Here is a 19,289-nt window from a genome sequence, read left to right as displayed (position 1 = left end):
ATTACTTTCGGGGGGGGGGGTGATAGAAAAGACTAAATATTACCAATTATTCAGCTTTTCTCAGGTCACTCTTTTGAGTCTTGTTTAATTATTTTCCTCTAAGGTTCCAACAAAATGGTTACAGAGCAGGTAGATAGGTTTTAGATCATCAGTGAGGGAACAAAATTAACTGTATTTAGGCTGGAATCCTGTTGGCGACATATGTCTTCATAAATAGATTTACGTCTGTGGTAATTAAAACTGGCCAGTACCATAACATCTGTATCCAGTAAAGTGTTGCCGTTGTGTTACTAGGTAAAGTTAAAGGTATTCCCCGTTGACAAGGTTGTCAAGTCATGTCTGATCATAGGGGCGGTGCTCATCTCCATTACTAAGCCAAAGAGCCAGCATTCTCAGAGACTAATCTGTGATCATGTGGCCAGCATCATGAATGCCAACCTGGCATGTTTTACAGAAACCTGGCTGGGGGGGACAGCAATGTGACCTGGGCTAAAACCCTCCCAGTCGGGTATGTGTTTACCTGACCTTGAAGGCTAGAGACACTCTGGGGATTCTGTTGGTTTACCGTCCACCCCATTGCTTAACAGACTCCCTGGCCGAGCTGACACAGCTGGTCTCGGAGTTGGAGTCTCCAGGCTCCTTGTCCTGGGAGACCTCAACATCCCCTTTGAGGGTGGTTTGTCAGATCTGTCAGGTGCAGCTTGGGAATTCATGGATTCCATGACTACCATGGGCCTGTCTCAATTAATCTTGGGTCCAACGCATTGTGCGGGTAATACACTCGATGTGGTCTTTTGTATGGAACAGGAAAGTCCTTGGGCAGATATGTTCAGCACAACTGCCCTGTCATGGACAGACCATTTCCTGGTCAGGATTGGACTGAAGATTACTACCCAGATCCCCCTCAGGATCCCCCTCATTAGAATGGTCCGCCCTCGAAGGCTGATGGAACCCAAAAGGTTCCAGGAAGCCCTAGAGGGTTTTATGGTTGGGAATGACGGCGATTCTGTCAAAGCTTTGGTTGATACCTGGAATAACAAACTTACCAGGGCTATAGACATTACCACTCCCTAGTGTCCTTTCCGGCCCGCTTCTAATAAAAAACATGGTACACTCAAGATCTTTAAAAAATGAAGCGGGCCACACAATGACTAGAACGCCACTGGTGGAAACATCACCGCTTATCTGACAAGACACACCATAAGGCTCTTCTCAATGCCCATGGAGTGGCAATAGATGCAGAAAAGAACTCGTTCTATGCTGCTCGCATTGCATCAGCAGAGTCTTGTCCAGCAGAGCTGTTCAGGGTGGTTAAAGAGTTAACCCAGTGAACTCCCACCCTGAACTCTCTTCTAGAACCAACTAAAGGCTGCTGTGACCTGGTTAATGACTTCTTTGCTGATAAAATCTCTCAGATAAGGGTTGATCTTGATGCTAGTATTATAACAGAAACTATGAGAGAGATGTCCAGTGACTCTGTGGACTATGTTAGACTGGATCACTTTGAGCTTGTAAATACCGATGAAGTGAACAAGCTTCTTGGAAGTGTAAGGAGGCTGATGTGCCCCCTCGATCCTTGCCCATCTTGGTTGACTGCTCAGGGAGGAGATGCAGTAACAGCATGACTTCAATCTATAGTTAATGCATTTCTCAAGGAGGGAAAATATCCATCTAAGCTTAAACAAGTAGTGGTCAAACCACTTCTGAAAAATCCCTCCCTTTACCCCCTGATAAGAAACAGTTACAGGCCAGTCTCCTTACTACCATTCTTGGGCAAAGTGATCAAGAGGGTTGTTGCCCTTCAACTCCAAGCTGTCTAGGATGAAGCTGATTATCTGGACCCATTTCAAACCGGCTTCAGAGCGGGATATGGAGTTGAGACTTCCATGGTCACCTTGATCGATGAGCTCCGTCTGGGCATTGACAGGGCAAATGTGACCCTGCTGGTGCTCTTGGACATCTCAGCGGCATTCGATACCATTGACCACGGTATCCTTCTGGAGCACCTGAGGGAGTTAGGTATTGGAGGCACTGCATTGCCTGGTTCCGGTCCTACCTCTCTGGTAGATTCCAGATGGTGATGCTGGGGGACAGCTGCTCTCGTAAAAGAGAGCTGACAACTGGTGTCCCTCAGGGCGCCATCCTATCCCGCCATGCTGTTTAACATTTACACGAAACCTCTGGGAGAGATCATACGGAGACATGGGGTGCGGTGTTATCAGTACGCTGATGATACCCAAATACATTTCTCTATGTCTCCGACTGTTGCATTAACTAAGGAAGGCATCTCTCCTCTGAACACCTTACTCAAGTCAGTAATGGGCTGGATGAGGGAAAACAAACTCAAGCTGAATCCAGAGAAAATGGAAGGGAAGGAGATTTGTCAACCAGTCCTGAACGGGGTCACACTTCCCCTAAAGGACAAAGTTCACAGTCTGGGAGTGCTCCTGGACTCGTCTCTACAGTTTACATCTCGTGTGGAGGCGATGGTCAGGAGTGCTTGGTATCATCTTCAGCTGATATGTCAGCTGAGCCCCACCTGGCCCAGAAGGACCTTGAAACAGTGATACATGCACTGGTAACCTCTCATTTAGATTTCTGTAGGGCGCTCTACATGGGGCTACCTTTGTACCAAGTTCGGAAGCTTCAATTAATCCAAAAGGCAGCAGCCAAACTGATCACAAGAACACACAAGATCAGACCATATTACACCAGCTGCCTATCAGCTTCCAAACGCAATATGAAGTGTTGGTCATTACCTTTAAAGCTCTACATGGCTCAGGCCCGAGTTACTTAAGGCAACACCTCTCGCTACACAGTCCGCCCCACACTGTCAGAACATCAGGGAAGAGCTTACTAGAATATTCAAAAACAAGGTTAATAACAAGTTCCCATAAGGCATTCACGGCTGCGGCCCCCAACTTATGGAACAATCTGCCTGAAGACATCCGTCTTATTACCACCTTAGATGCTTTCAAGAAAGCACTTAAGACAGATCTCTTGTGGCAGGCCTACCCACCCACTCTCCTATGAATAATTTTAGAACAATCCCTACTCTTGACGAAAACAGAACAGTAAACAGGTGGCAAAACAGTTTTTTATTAATAATGTAATAATTATCGTAATTTTATTGAATGATTGTATTTCTATTGTTGTTTTAACTGCTGTAAAACCGCCCCGATCCGAAGAGAGAGCCGGGAAATATAAATAAAGATTTTAATAATAAAAAAATAATGTTACTACATAATCTAAATAATAAAACAAATAAGCAATTCAGCTGTGCATTCAGGCTGGAGTCCCGTTGTGCATTGGTCCTGTTGTGTATCAGTTCCGCTATGCATAAGGACACTGATGTCCATTGATATCCATTTGGTACTATTATAAATTTTTCAATTCACTAACAGAGTTTCCTAGTGGCTATCTAGCTAAGTATGTGTACAGTTACATAATATAGACTGTGACAGAAGATTTCAGTCAAGAGGTTCCTTTTAACACACACACACTGTCCTCTGAAAGAGAGAGCCAAATGAGGACTAAGTATGCCCACTTGCCACAGGTTGCTGAAGGAGAAGGGAGATGGAAAACTAGAAGGAACAAGAATGGAATGGAGTATCTTAGAAAAAGGCATAGCTGGGTAGCAAGCTGATCAAAACATGGAATAGGAACAGCAGTGTTCTCTTCCATTGGCAGACAGTGACAACTGGATACAACCTCAACATGTTATGATGAGTCAGGAAGAAATAAATTGCTATTGTTGTTGTTATCATCATAATCATTTTTATTATTTAAATACTAAAAGATTACCAACTAAGAGAAAGATGGAAATGTGTTCTGATGGAAACAGCTTGATTTGGAAGGAATTGGAACTGTACCCCAAGTAGGATGGCCAGGTGCCCTTTTCTTCTATCAGACAGCCTGGTATTCCCAGTTCCATCTATTTATTCCTATTTATCTGTGGTTTATCCACACTATGGAATTATTCCACTTTGATACGACTTTAATTGATCCTGTCCTAAGGAATCCTGGGATTTGTATTATCATAAGGTACATAGAAGTCTTTGCTAAAGAGCTATAACGTTTAGGAGACTAGACCAATATTATCCAATGTTAGTCTTCCAGGTTTTTTGGACTTTTAACTCCCAGAAGTCTCAACCATTATGCCCAATGTTCAAGGATTCTGGGAGCCAATGTCCAAATTATCAGAGATTGAGAATCAATCAATTAACTTCTGGTACCTCCAAAACGCTACAATCAACAGGACTTCCTAGGAAGGAATCATGGCAGCTAAAGTGGCATCCAAGTGCTGTAAGTGTACAGTGTGGATGTATCCCAGAATCACTGGTATCCCAGAATACTGACAACAGTATGACAAAGTGGACAATGCGTACTAATCTCACTTTGGAAAAGTTATGTTGCTGGGCTACAGTTCCCAGTATTCTCTAGCCAGTATGGCCAGAGCCTTCAGAAAATAAGTGGCCTTGTTGGGTGGTGGATTCTGGAAGTTGCAGTTCTCTCTCTCTCTCTCTCTCTCTCTCTCTCTCTCTGTGTGTGTGTGTGTGTGTGTGTGTGTGTGTAGCTTTGAATAGACTGCCTGCTTGCTTGCCTTGACTAGCTGGGATCCACCTGTTCCCTTTGCTCTTGGGTCAACTGTTCAGTTACACAGCCCCACAATGATGTTTGTGTGTTTGTCAACTGTCTTAGTCTGCATATGTTGAAGGCAAAGCAGGAGGAATGATAGGAAGCAGAGGCTGGGAAGGAGTGGTGATGCCATTTGGAGTGGAGGCGGGAGCCTTGTAAACTGCCTGTGCTGCAGCACTGTTGTCCTTGAGTAGCTAATGTTTTTTTCCCCCTAATTGCTCAAAGACAAAGGCATTTCTGCACTATTGAAGCTTGTGCCAATGTTGAGGCACCTGGAGGGCAGATGAGTGGTGGCTTTTGGCATCACGAAAATGAGACTCTGCCTTCTTCCTCATTCAGCCTTGGATGTCCTTTTTAAAAACAGAAACCATGCTAAATTCATACCTGTGATCTACCACACCAGTACTTCTCTAAGGCTTTTCCCATAGACATCTGACATAGTAGTATCCTTAAGACCCTGTGCTTTAACCTCCCCCAGTATCTGGAAGCTCAAATGGCATGGTATGAACCATCAAACAATTTAAGATCTACAGGCAAAGGTTTATTGGCAGCTCCACCAATGCATACAGCTCTATCAATACTGCAAGCTATTCAGGATCTGGCCCCACTTTTGTGCAACAGTCTTCCTTTCCATCTCTGGCAGGAGGAGGATCTTACCCATTTTTGTAGAGGGTTGAAAACCTTCCTCTTCAATTTGCTGGATTGCTGTGCTGCTGGATTTGCTTAAGGTTGCAGAGATGGATAGTGACTACTAAAGTGTTTGTTTTAGTATATTAACATATTATTTTAGTATTTTAGCATTTTATAATGTTGTGTTTTATTGTCTATTTTTAATTATATATGTTTGATGTTCCACCTTTTGATGGAAAATGTGTTATAAATACATCATCATCATCATCATCATCATGAGCCCTGGTGATGCAGTGGTTAAATGCCACTACTGCAGCTGCAATGTTGTGAGTTTGACCACAGGACTCCAAGGTTGACTCAGCCTTCCATCTTTTCATAGGTTGGCAAAATGGGGAACTGCTTAGAGAGTGCTGAGTTCACTAGTAAACAGTATAGAAACTTAAATGCTACTGCTATTATTATTTTTTATAATAGTTTATTAAAGTTTATTAAAATACACATTAGAAAAAACAACAACAAATATACAATTGACATTTGACATAAAACCATATATAGACATGCACCATACAAGTAACAAAAAGTTATTTTAAAAAATTAAAGACTTCCAGATCTTAAGCACTAAATGTATGTTTCTGTATCAATTACTCCTTTTATAACGTTCTAAGTTATATATTCCTGTCATTGTCTCTACTGATAAATTCCTCAGAAAAGATTGAAAAAAAAATGATTATCTAGCATCCATTACAATTTTTACCATCTATCTAATTCTCAAGACAATTGTTTTTAGTAAATCATGATACCCTGCTGCTATTATTATTATTATTATTATTATTATTAGTAGTAGTAGTAGTAGTAGAAGAAGAAGAAGAAGAATGTTTAACTGAAAGCTAAAGATGATACTCATTCAGTGCCACCTCATTCTGCTGCATTTGCAGACCAATCCCTAACAACCCCAAGTAGTGGCACATGATGTTTAGTGAAAGGAAAGCAGAGAGGGTGAAGATCTCCAGAGCATTTATTCCAGTAAAGAGATGCCAAGCAGTGATGTTCTTGGTGGTGGTTTGATCCATTTTCCCCATCCAACCTATTACCTGAGGCAGGGGATTCACCTCACCTCTTGAATGGACTGACCCTGGTGACCTCCTCCCTGAACATGGACTCTGAGTGACTCTTCTCCCATTGTGGCCATCCAGCATTGTCAATTACCAGTATGTTTTAATATATGCTCAAAAAGAGCTGGGGAAAGAGAATGCACTTGGGGTTGCCTAGCAACTACTTCCAGGGTGCTGAGCTGTATAAAAAGAATTAAACTCATTGGAGGTGGCAGGGAAATAGCAGAGGTGGCTGACATTTGACAAGGCTAATTTCCAAAGAATTGCAGAAAGTGCAGAGTAATAGGAAAACAAAGAAAGAAGCAAGACTCAATAGGGGAGTATAAGGTCGTGGAAGATAAATGAACTCATGCCCCAAGGGTTATTATTAGAAATTAATATACCCCGAACATTAGAGGGGCAAACAAAGCAGAATTTCTAAGAAGTAATTTACAGCCAAAGAAATAATAGATACAGGAATAGAAACAATAAATATGCATGATGGGAGAAGGCTCAAGGAGTGGCAGGAAGGTAGAATCCTGAACGGCAATCCAAATGGTTTTTTGTGAGTTTTTCGGGCTACGTGACCAGGATTTTCTTCCTGACGTTTCGCCAGCATCTGTTGCTGGCATCTTCAGAGAATGCTTGCCTGGAAAAATTGGGTGTATATATACTGTGTAAGCCTGGGAATGCAGGAGTGATTTGCATGTGTATTGTTCTGTGCTGAGGGCAGGCCTCAAGCTGGGAGGCTAATGCAAAAGAGAATTAATGTCTGCAATGTGTATTGTTCTCTATCAATGTGAATTACAAAAACGAATCACCAGATATTTTGCAATGTGCTTGCTTCCTTCTTTTTTATGCAAACTATTTGTTCATGAGATGTGTATGGCAAGAAGACTTTTACTCACTGATCCACATTGAGTGTCTTTCAACTTACGCCACATTACACCTAGCAATGAGACTGTAGCCCTGTGTTAAACCATTCTAATTGTTCTTCAAACATGGCTCATTTTAAAAATATGTGTCCCATTATAGGCTGAAGAAATTAGAAATATGTTTTAAAGAAGATAGCATCCCTCCCCAGTCCTCAATTCCCCCATGACTTCCTTCTTTGAGTAAATGGGATTTGATTGTGTCCATAAATGCTTTCAGCTGTGCTTACCATATTTATGCTGCTGCTCACTGCAAACACAGGTGGAGATAGTCTCTTGTTACAGAAAAAGAGAAGGAGAGAGAGAGAGAAAGGATGCTAAAATGACAAACTAGCAACTTTACCACTTTAGTCCACAGAAATATGCAGTGATATGTTCTTAAACCTCAAGACTATTAGAAACCCAAGATTTTTCCATCCACCATTTGATGGCCTAAGTTCAACTAGGAAACAAAAAATACTCATGAGTACAGTTGTTGTTTGCCTTCAAATGGCTTCTCACTTATAGTCATCTTAAAATGAACCTATCAAATTTTCTGGGTCTGAGAGTGTGTGACTCGCTCAATGGGTTTTAATGGTTGAGCATGGAATCAAACTCTAATCTCCGGCGTCCCAGTCCAATGCTCAAACCACTAGACTATGCTGGCTTTTGGAATGTGACTTCATTAAATTAGCAATGAGTAACTCAGGCGCGTTACAGACAGGCATAAGGGACATCCTCAGGACGTCCTAGGTCTAAGAAGGGGCGTCACTTCTTGACGACCCCAAGCCTAATACGTCCTGAGGACGTACAAGATGGCGGCACCCCACCTACATGGGGGCCGCCATGATGGCGTTACGAATGCGCCGCCTCCAAATGAGGCGGTGTGGATGTGACACTGTCGCGCTGCGCGAGGGCGCTTAGTGCGCCATTTCGTCAGCACAGGAAGGAGCTCTGAAACGGAGCTCCTTCCTGGTCTTGCGTTGCTGGGCGCAGCCTTTAGATGGCTGCGCCCAGCGACGCAAGGGAGAAAGGAGCCAAGCGGCCCCTTTCTCCTCCTCCCTGCCACTGCGGGGTGTCCTTGGGGCTTGAAGCCCCAAGGACACCCCTTTCCAGGCCTCAGGGAAGTGGCCTTTTGCCCCTTTCCCACAGCCTGGAAAGTGGCGGATCGGGGCCTCAGCGGCTGCCGCTCTGGCCGCTGAGGCCCCAATCCGGTGGGGAACGGGGCGAGTGCAGGCCGCCGCTTTTCGGCGGTCTGTAACGCGCCTTTGTCATGTAGAGAAGCAACTAACTGAACTCAGTAGGACTAAGTCCATCCTTATATCCCTCTGATTTAAATGGATTTAGGTCAATCCCACAAGAGTAGGGCCACTGAATCAATGGGATTTATCTACTTGTTGACATATGGTTTGGTTCAACGATTGATTCACTGGCAGGCAGTAGACTCACTGGAATTTGCTTCAGACATCTTCTAGGGTTAGAATGTATTAATATAGGAAGATGTTTGTAATTTACAAATATCTATTTTTCTGCATTCCTAGGTAGTGCCAAGAGTATATAGAAACCATCACAATGTGTTTTGTTTTGTTTAACACACCTGTTTCATTTCCAGACTGATAGATAGTCAACCACCTGGGTTTGGTCATGGCTATACTGCTTGGCAGAGTCTGTGTAGTCCAAAAAGAAAATCCCTTTGGTCAAGATATCCTCACCTTATAGTTTATAGTAACAACCGAGGAAAACTTGTTCAGCTAAACAGATGTTTCTTTAAAGTCAGATGTTGCTGTGTTCCAGGTGATTGTAATGAGTAACTGAGAACTGAGGACATCTCTGTGTAGGGCATTTCCCCTTTTCCATAATCTGTCTCACTTTGGGAGATGGTAATGGTCATACAGGCCCAGTCCAGATGGGCCTTTGCGGCATCCTCGTCACGTGCTAGGGGTTGGCCGAGGGCACACCGCCCATATGTGCCTCACCCTTAGCACATGAAGAGGGCATCAAAATGGTGGCGCCCTGTACACATGGGCACCGCTATTTTGATGCGACAGATGCTTAGCATCCACACGTCGCACCCTCATTGTGATGTGGCAAGTGTGCCGTTGGCGCACTGTGGTGTCACAGTGGCACCACAGAAAGAACCCGCTTTTTGCAGGTTCTTTTTGTTGCGTGAGCGAGCTGCGCTGTTTGTCTGCTGTGGCTTCCTCGCGCAGCAAAACAAGGCGCCAGAAGACCACCCTTTTGAGCAGTCTGTACCCTGCCATAGTGATATATATGGTGAGGCATCGACTTCCATCCCATGATACCAGATAACCTGCAGAGCCACCTGACAGCAGTTCTAAGAACTCAGATTTTTAAAAAAAAAAACATGAGGAGGTCTACTTGCAGAAGGCAAATGTAGGGACACTGACTTCTCCAGAACTGGTCCATCCCTGATAAACAAGGCAGTTAGAACACATGGGAGAACTACATAGATTGTTGCAGGATTATATAAACTGGTATGTTTTTCCAGGATGACTAGGGCATGAATAGTTTCCTTGGCAAAATGAAACACTGCACTTTCCAGCAGAACACTATTCATTAACTTCCAGCGGAAGCTGTGGGTGCGTTCCATTTAGAATGACTTGTAATGGCCATTGTCCTTTAGAAGGTCCTTGTGTACTCAAGAGCTCCCACCGCTTTCAACAGAAATTGGTTTGCACTCAACCTCTTTCCAGCCACCGCACAACCAGGCTTAAAACAACACGTGTTTTTGGACATTGGCATGCCACTTTGGCAATCTCACAAGATTTTGTCGTCATAGTAATATTTTTGGTGGCAGAAAAATTTCATGGTTCTTTGCAGCTAATATGCCAGGGAACATTTTCTTCCCACTGTTCTTTTTAACTAACATCTTTGTTGAGAAGCCAATGACTTGGTTGGCAGCCACTTTATCTCTGAAGGCCGTGGGATGACTTCAGTGAAAAGAACCGGGCTTTGTTGCTGACCTGATTGAAGTGGGAATGTTAGTATCTAGAGTCAAAGAGAACCTGCAGTGTTGCCTAAATATATTTTAACATAGTCCAGAATTTGAAAGGAAGAGGGTGTGCTATAATAAACATTGTGTTAAAAGTATAGCCAGGATTTTGTTGTTTTCATAGAAACATATAAGCTTCCTTACATGTGGTTGTACTTTTTTAGCCATTTGCAACAGTGCATGGTTGCAGAAACAGTTCTTGACTTGAGCATAACTATTAGTCAATATAATTTATTTGTTTAATTTCCTAGAAGCAAAGTTGGAGGAGACCTCAAGGAACATCCAGTCCAAAAAACCCTGCCATGCAGAAACTCACAGTCAGAGCACCCCCGACAGATGGCCATCCAGCCTCTGTTTAAAGACCTCCAAACAAGGAGACTCCACCGCACTCCAAGGGAGTGTGTTCCACAATTTAACAGCTCTTATTGGCAGTACATTTCTCCTAATGTTTAGGTGGAATCTCTTTTCCTGTAGCCTGAATCCATTGTTCTGTGTCTTGTTCTCTGGAGTAGCAGAAAACAAGCTTGTTTAAGCCTCATTGTGCCACCTCTTCAAATATTTAAACAGAGCTATCATTTCACTTCTTAACCGTCTTCTCCAGGCTAAATATACCCAGCTCCCTAACCCTCCCCTCATAGGTTTCCAGACCCTTCACCATTTTGGTCACCTTCCTCTGGACACTCTCCAGCTTCTCCACATCCTTTTTTAAATACAGTATTCCAGGTGAGGTCTGACCAAAGCAGAATAGAATGGTACTGTTACTTTCCTTGATCTAGATACTATGATGCAGACTAGAATTAGTTTGGCTTTTTTAGCTGCCACACCACAATGTTGACTCAATGTTGATATTTTTCAGACACATGGTATAGAGTAACCACTGTGCAACTATATGAGTGTGTACACTCACCATACTAGCACAATGTAGGATCTTAGCTTCTATGTTCTTAATTTGAAAGCACTGACTATGTTAATACTTGCTGTTTCCTAACAGGTAATTTGACCTTAGAAACCCAACATGTGCAAGATTCAAAGATGGGCTTTGTGATTAATGCAATATACTCCATGGCATATGGCCTCCACAATATGCAGATGACATTGTGTCCAGGCTATGCAGGTCTTTGTGATGCTATGAAACCAATCGACGGACGGAAGCTTCTGGATTCTCTTATGAAGTCTAACTTTACTGGGGTTTCTGGGGACATGATCTCTTTTGATGAGAATGGAGATTCACCAGGACGGTATAGTAAAAATTTATGACTCTAAAGAAAAGAAATTATCAGGAGATGCCTAAACATAGGAATGACTGAGTGTTTTAATCTTAGCTGTTGGTTTTTGTGAGCTCCATCCAGACTTACTATATTTACAATAGATCCATTATGATAAGTATGACTTGTGTTGATTTCAGCAATATGGCTGGATCTTCGCAATATGGCTTGGATCTATTGATAGTCCCAGCTGGAGTAGAACCGTGTAATCAGTGGGATCTACCTTCATTTTGATTCCTGATTCAATTATTCATTTCCTGGGTCTATTCTAATAGGGGCTCACCAACAGGATTCAGGCCAAAGTCTCCCTGAGAAAGATACCTGTTACACAGGTTTGCAATTGAGGGTCATATTTTTTTTAAAGTATGTTGGTTTTATGGGAATTTAGTATTCTAAATCCAAAAATGACTTCAAATTGGCTACACCATGTATAGTTTTGTCACAGATTGATTTGATGTTTCTGTATTGTAATATGTGACTGAATGAAATGATCCTGCAAAGAGTAAGGAAGGGATTGGAGTCTTCTAACAGACTTTCAAAATACTTTAATTCATTGATATGAAACCCAAAAATTGCTTGCAATGCACTAAAAGGAATCAGACTTAGCATCCACACTTAATCAAAGCTGAGTAACAACTGGATTAATAACAATATCCAGTTTGTGAAAGAACTATGTGTGCTACAACATTTGTATTGTGGTGTGTGTGTTTTTTCAAATTCAGCACCGAAACATATATTAAAAACAGCTACAATATTAAAAAAGTTTTTTTTTCATCACAGCCCTGCATTATTAAAACACCATGTCTTCTTAAATATGATAAATGTTGCATAAATTAACAGTATCTGTGTTAACTGCCATCTTCAGACAATATGCTTGCCTGATCTTCTTCAGGCCCGTAGCTAAGCCTTTAGGGGCCCTGGGGCAGAAAGTACATTTGGGCTTCTATATGCTTATGGTGCCCCTGTTGTGGTGGCTCCTTTTTCTGAGTGCATTGTTGCCGCAATCCGTGATATTTAACCTCTGGCGGCCCCTTTCTCCTCATTGGTATAGTCCCTTAATTTAAAAGGTTTGTTATATGTCACAAAAATGTCAGTTCATTTTTAATTTTCTTGTATTCTCTTTGGGGCCCCTTTTGGCTGGGGGACCCGGGGCAGTCTCCTGGTTGCCCCAGCTTAGCTATGAGCCTGATCTTCTCCTTTTATCTAGTAATTCTGTGGTAGGGTGACAGGGCCACCGAAAGGCAACATACAGCTTCTTAGTGCCTCTCAAGGGCCATTTCACTCAATTTTCGCCCCTTAATGCTCCTGTGGTGAAATGAGGCATTTCTGCCATTTTTTTCCACAGGGGAACCAATCAAGGCCTAGGAAATGCCTTTTTAAAGAAAATGAACTAGAAGTTCATTATAGGCCCTCTCCTGGACCTATAACTGCCCGTTGCAGGTGATGTCTCAAAACATGGCAAAAATTACCCTCCTACCCTCTAGAGGGCATCTGTAAGCAATTTCTATCCATCTATTTATTTTTCAGATCATGCAATGGGAGTTTGTGGCCCTCCAAGATCCCTTGTGGGTCTAATGCAGATCCCTAGCCTTCACAGCCCCCTAGCCTGTTCTAGAGGAGCATGACCATGCCTCCCTGCCCTGCAGCCAATGAATTCTCACAGCAATATATTATTAATTAAATAAGACTGCAAAGAATTCCCTCATGTTTATTGATATAGATATATGCTGTGGCATAGTGGTAATCTTTGAAGTGCAGACACTCATCCGTGTATCCACAGCCATGAAAGAGAGTCCAAAACAGTAACTTCTCACCCAGCCAAGTGTATCCTTCTCCTTAGCTTGGGTTCGTCCTTTTTCTCTTGCCACCCCTTATTTCTGGAATTGCCTGCTTGTAAACTTGCAGACTGTTCCATCCCTTGCTGTTTTTAAATCCAAATTGAAAACTTTTTTGTTTTCTAAAACTATTGGCATTTGGCTTCCTGCTTTATAGCTTTCAGTAGACTTGGTTATCTGTACTGGCTATTTTATTTTCTTCTGCGGGGTGTGTGTGTCTGTGTTTTAATTGTATTTTAGTATTTTATTTAAGTATTTTTTATTACTGGAATAGTTAATGTTTGTAAAGCAGCATGTACACTGATGGCACTATATAGATAGATGCTGATGCTGATGATAATTATGATAGCCAGTTGGATGAATCCATATAGACGAACAGGTCTTAGCTCTCCCAGTCTTTTGTGGGGCTTATGGATCTTAGCAGGCCATTCAGGAACCACCCCCAAATACTTCAGATTACGTAAATCATAAATAAATCATAAATATGTTATCATAACGTGCACTCTTCCTGGAAGTAGTGAGCCAAAAAAAAAAATCCACCCTAAATTTTCCAAAGATCTGATTCAGCCCCTTGGCAAAGGAACTCCCCTCAGCTTTTCCAGTGAAAGAGGCAGGCAAGGAAGATTGAATTGTTTGATCATGCTCAGCAAATGGTCTCAAAGCCTGTCTCCTGAACAATGGCTGGCATACTCATGTATCTCCTATTCTTGTGTAAACATGTGGGCTTCAACAATGCTGGGAAGCAGCTCTTAGCATCCAGTCACTGAGCAGAAGCCTCCAGGATTGGGCCAATTGGTTTCCCCAGATTTTATCCAGATGTTTAAACCATCCTTGACCCTATTCTGGTTTGGATTCTGAATGAGGAAGGAGTAGGCAGTTGGAGGAGCTCTGTCAGGAAATACTCCAGATTGTGGCAAAAGAGGCCATCAAAAACCTTAAGCTTCTTCCTTGGCAACTAGCCAAGTAAATTTTGTTTCTGTCTTGGTCTTGCTTTCTCTGCTGAGAAGATGCCCAGAAGATACACAGCTGGAAATTATATTTTCAGATTTCAGAAGTTCATTTGCATGTGTGTGTGCATGCACACACACATTGTGTATGAGAGAGATTAGTATGCATGTATATACGCGCACACAATGCTTGGAGCCATATATATATATTACGCACAGCATTTTAAATAATTTTACGCATAAAACAAGGTTGGTATATTTTGAACCATCAGGAAGCAAAGGTGTCACTATCTCAGCTACCCATGAGAAAAAGTTTTGTTTTTTGGAGCATTTTGGATTTCAGGATTTTGAATAAGGCAGGTTGAACCTGTATTTGTAGTTACAATCAAAATTTATTAGCTATAAATTCATTACAACGGTAGCTTCTGGACCCCATGTTAGCAGAGTGGTAAATCTCCACCAGTATTTAATCTGCCCTTTAAAGGAGGTGTCCATGGTGCTGAATACTATCCCTAAAATAGTTCCTTTAAAGGTGTCTTAAATCCATAATAGATTTACCAACCGACTGATTTGGGAATCACCTGTCATCACTGGTTCATTATTTAAAGTACCTTTAGCTATAACACATGGGTGATCCTGTCTCTTCTATATGGAAGAATCATATTTACACACTGGTGTGAAGCCAGCCTTGCTGAAAGTACAACCAATGAATCGGTGGGACTTAAACTGGTGGGACTAACTCATTTTGAGCTAGAGTCTGCTAATAATATGACTCAATCATGGTCCATTTATTTTTAGTGGTTTCAAGTACAGTGAGCCCTCCACATCCACTGGGGTTAGGGATGTAGGGCTCCCATAAAAATGAAAAATAAACACGCAAACAAATAAAAAAACTATTTTAAACAAACCTGCCAGAACACCTCTCTAGAAATCTCTAGGTTCTCCAATGCAACTCTATGGCCAACTTCTGGCGGAAATTGACCACAGAACTGCAACGGAGGACCTACAAATGCCAAGAGAAGTGGATTTTTTAGGAACTTCTAGGTCCTCCCGTGTGACTCTATCGTCGACTTTTGGCAGAATCATGCCGGAGGACCTAGAGAGTCCTCAGTGGAACATATTGATCAAATCTGCAAATAAACAAATCTGCAAAAGTCAAAACCACAAATATGGGGGACCAACCGTACAGCTAACATTGCTATACAGAACTAAACCCTATATTAAGATTGCCATACTAAGGCTAAGCCTAAATCAAGTTGTTAGATCCAGCTAAAACTGAATCCATGGGGAACTTGGAAAGTCAGTAGTTTATAAGTATTACTGATTCAACAGATCTGCTCTAGTTGGGACTAATAATTGGATTGAGACTTCATTCTGGATCTAACCCACTTTTCTCAATATCTAGAATAACTGAGAGTTTGGCCACAATGATCAATTCATGTTCTAATAAGTTTAGGACTGAGGCCTATTATCTGTCAACACAATTTGTGCATTGAACATGTTATTGTTTAACATGATGTTGTTAGCTTTGAGTTAAGTTCAAACTAATGTTTCTTCTTTTTGTTTGAAAGATATGAGATCATGAATTTTAAGAAAATGGGAAAGGACTACTTTGACTACATCAATGTTGGAAGCTGGGACAATGGCGAACTGAAGATGGATGATGAGGAAATTTGGGCAAAGAAAAGTTCCGTCATCAGATCTGTCTGCAGTGAACCTTGCGAGAAAGGAGAGATCAAGGTATATGAATGTTATTTGGAATTTGTTGTGCTACTAGTGCCTGATTAGCCAATGACTAATTTTTGCAGCCACCATTATACTCAGAGCTTGGAAAAACAGTGTTCCAAAGTAGTAGGATACAGTTATAGGCCAGAATCATGTTGCGGACTTAAGTCTTTGTAAGTAGACTTACATCTGTGAGAATTCAAAGTAAGCAGTTCCATAATATGCATATCCAGTGAAGGGTTGCCTTTACATTACTAGTAGGAGAGCCAGCAAAGTGACCAATGCAGGTTGGTACTGATGCACAATAAGAATGATGTGCATTGCGACTAATACACATTAGCACCAATCAACGGTGTTACTAGGGCTAACCTCACCTGGTGCAGTAACTTATGGTGTCACTTCTCCCACTGAACTCCTTCGTGCCAGACCAAACAGAACTCTTACTAATGTATTTTGTACTAGTGTTACTTATAAATCGTGACTCTTGTATTTTGCTGAATGTAACACTAATAGTTGTGACATAAAGAACTAGCAAAATTAAAATTATACCTTTAAAGATTTAAAAAAATTAACCCTGGGGCATCTCCTTTCTCCTCCCAATGAGCCTTGCCCCACTCACACCATGTCTTCAGTGTTTTAAATGAAAACAGGTAAACACCACAGTCCATTTCTGCCAAAAGGAAGATGTTAGGGGAGCAGTGGTATCACCGCCCCCTTAGGGTGTCACTTGGTGTGGCCCACACACCCCACACGCCCTAGTGATGTCAGGGGGTTGGACTGAATGGCCCTTGTGGTCTCTTCCAACACAATGATTCTATTCTATGATTCTTCACATTTCACTGACCAGGTTTCTCAGGCCCTCAGGTAGGGAGAGAGGCTGGGACCCAGTATAATTTTAGAAAATGTTCAAAACTAATTTGAAAATGAATAGTGTGTTGTAGCTAATGGGGGGGGGTATTGTATGACAATTTGTTTAAAGATCCATTTGGCCCAAAATAGATAGAGATATACCCAGTGAAGTTGGATTTAAAACCAATCATCCAACAAGTGTGTAAAATAAATAGTAAACTCTGTTGCTATGATTAATATGTTTCCGTTGATTTGTTTTAGGTGATCCGCAAAGGAGAAGTCAGTTGCTGTTGGACTTGCACACCCTGCAAAGAAAATGAATTTGTTTTTGATGAATACACCTGCAAGGCCTGTGACTTGGGTTCTTGGCCCAATGAGCAGCTCACTGGTATGTAGATTATGATCTCACAAGTGGGACCTGCAGCAAAATGTTACAACATGCAATGCTTCTATCCAGGGTTCAAACCAGTCATCCTCTTTGCCATTTCCACTCCCACTCAGCCTTCAAATCTAGATTTTCTTTTCTTCAGTTTTGTTTGTTTTCTTTACTTCTGCAAAAGTTGTCTTGCTAGCACTAAGCCTGCTAACATGTCCTACTTAGGCATAGGTGAGTCCTCAGCAGAGCCTGGAAAAATTAGTTTTCTGAACTAAAATTCCAAGAATTCCACATCCAATATGGTCACTGTGTAAATTTGGAAATTTGGATGTTTTGGTCAGTTATAGTTGTGATAATGCCTGTCATTATATAGTGACTATGAATCAAGATACAGGTAATCCCCAAATCCACGGAACCAGTTTTCTGTGGCTGGAAAAAAAAATAGGGACCACAGCACTAGTGAAAAAGAACAAGTTTCTCCTCACCAAGGTTTCCTGAAACTTGAGAAACACATTTTTCAGCCAATTATCAAATATTCTGAACATCATTTTTATGCCTACAGAATACATTATGGGGGTATGAGTGTTCCTTGACTAAGAAAAATGTATAAAATGCATGGAGTCACCATGCATGATGTAAAGGGGCATAAACACATAGGTCAATGGCAAAAACCAATATATTGTTGGGACATATACTACTTTTTGTCCCAGCTGTTTTTTATTTGCAAAACAAATCACATGGTAAGTGGATGAAAATTGAGAAAATTGTTTTCAGTTGTGCCAGTGAAGAGTGTCACAAAACATCTACATTATATGTATACGTCTGTGTGAATTCAGCAACAGACTATGACTCTGCAAGAAAAAGCAGTCGCCCCACTGCAGGGGCAGACTGCTTTGCCGCAGTAAGCGGCAAGAAAACTACAAGCCCCAGCGTTCCCTGGGGCTTGTCCGGCTCCCTATTGGACAATGGGGCCGGAAGGGGCGGCCCTTCCGGTCCGGGGGTGGCGCTCTGGGAGCCGGACTTGTTGGTGCGGGGCTTCCGGTCCTCCAAGGCTGCCCATTGGTGGGCTCGGCCTTGGGGGCGGGGCCCTGCAATCTGACGCAGAGGGGAGGGGCCGAGCAGTATATATTGCTGCTCGGAGGCCTCTCCCCTCAGTCGGCGCTTGGCTCCGAACAGGCACGGAGCAAAGCTTGGAAGGGAGGTAGCCTCGAGCTTCTCCCGCCCGCCCACCGCTGGTTTCAGGTGGTTTTTTGTCACAACTGTTCGGCAGCATAGGCCAGGATTTGAATGTTGGTGGTACCAGGGCTATGAAGTTCTGGTTTGGGAGTCACAAACGGGGGCGATGAGCGAGGGCGTTTGGCCATTGCGGGGGCCAGAATGCAGGTGCGCCTCCCGGTGACTAGGGGCTTTGTGAATGGGGGAACGCAAGGCATGGTTTGCGCTCAAGCGGTGTTCCTTAGCCCCTAGGTCATCCCAAGCACCGGGTAGGGACCCGGCTTTGGATAATCAAACAACAGCGGATTGTTTGATTGCACAGATCCTGACCTTATGCTTTGTGCCAGCCCTACCAATGGTTTAATAAAGTTCTCCCATGTTGGTGTTCTGTGGTTATTTTTTGACAGCACATACAAGGCAAATGAAGTTCATGAAGGCTATGAGATCTGCCCTGAACTCAGATATGGACTTTATCATGCAAGAGTTGAAAAGTGGAATTAGAGCATTGGTGGTCATACCTGACGATGCTGTTTATGTCCAATAACTGGTCCATCCATTGCTGGAGTCGTCTTTCTCACTAATGGGTAAAACCCATCAGTGCCTCCCAATGCCACTGCTTTTCCACTTTGGAATGAATACTGTATAATATGTTCCTCCCAAAACAGTTCTGATATACAGGCAGCCTCCTTAATCCCACCTTAAGATCTAGCAGCCACACTGAGCAAAGCAAGCTGCCAAAGGAGGTGCAAAGAAGATGATATTTCCAGCTCCTTCCCACCAGCAAGTGAGGCTGC

The 19,289-nt window shown here is 42.5% G+C and overlaps 1 protein-coding gene across 7 annotated transcripts in view; it reads left to right on the top strand.

Annotated features, from left to right (window-relative positions):
- Positions 1–19,289, top strand: part of GRM5 (glutamate metabotropic receptor 5) — a 305,682-nt gene that overhangs the window by 236,588 nt on the left and 49,805 nt on the right. For all 7 annotated transcript variants that reach the window (XM_042459902.1, XM_042459896.1, XM_042459900.1 and 4 more), the window contains exons 5-7: positions 11,275–11,521; positions 15,902–16,070; positions 17,166–17,292. In XM_042459902.1, the coding sequence (XP_042315836.1) occupies positions 11,275–11,521; positions 15,902–16,070; positions 17,166–17,292 (543 nt within the window). The remainder of the gene's footprint in view (positions 1–11,274; positions 11,522–15,901; positions 16,071–17,165; positions 17,293–19,289) is intronic.

The sequence above is a fragment of the Sceloporus undulatus genome, chromosome 3, assembly GCF_019175285.1.
Source record: "Sceloporus undulatus isolate JIND9_A2432 ecotype Alabama chromosome 3, SceUnd_v1.1, whole genome shotgun sequence".
NCBI lineage: Eukaryota > Metazoa > Chordata > Lepidosauria > Squamata > Phrynosomatidae > Sceloporus > Sceloporus undulatus.
This window is presented reverse-complemented; position numbering and strand designations above follow the sequence as displayed.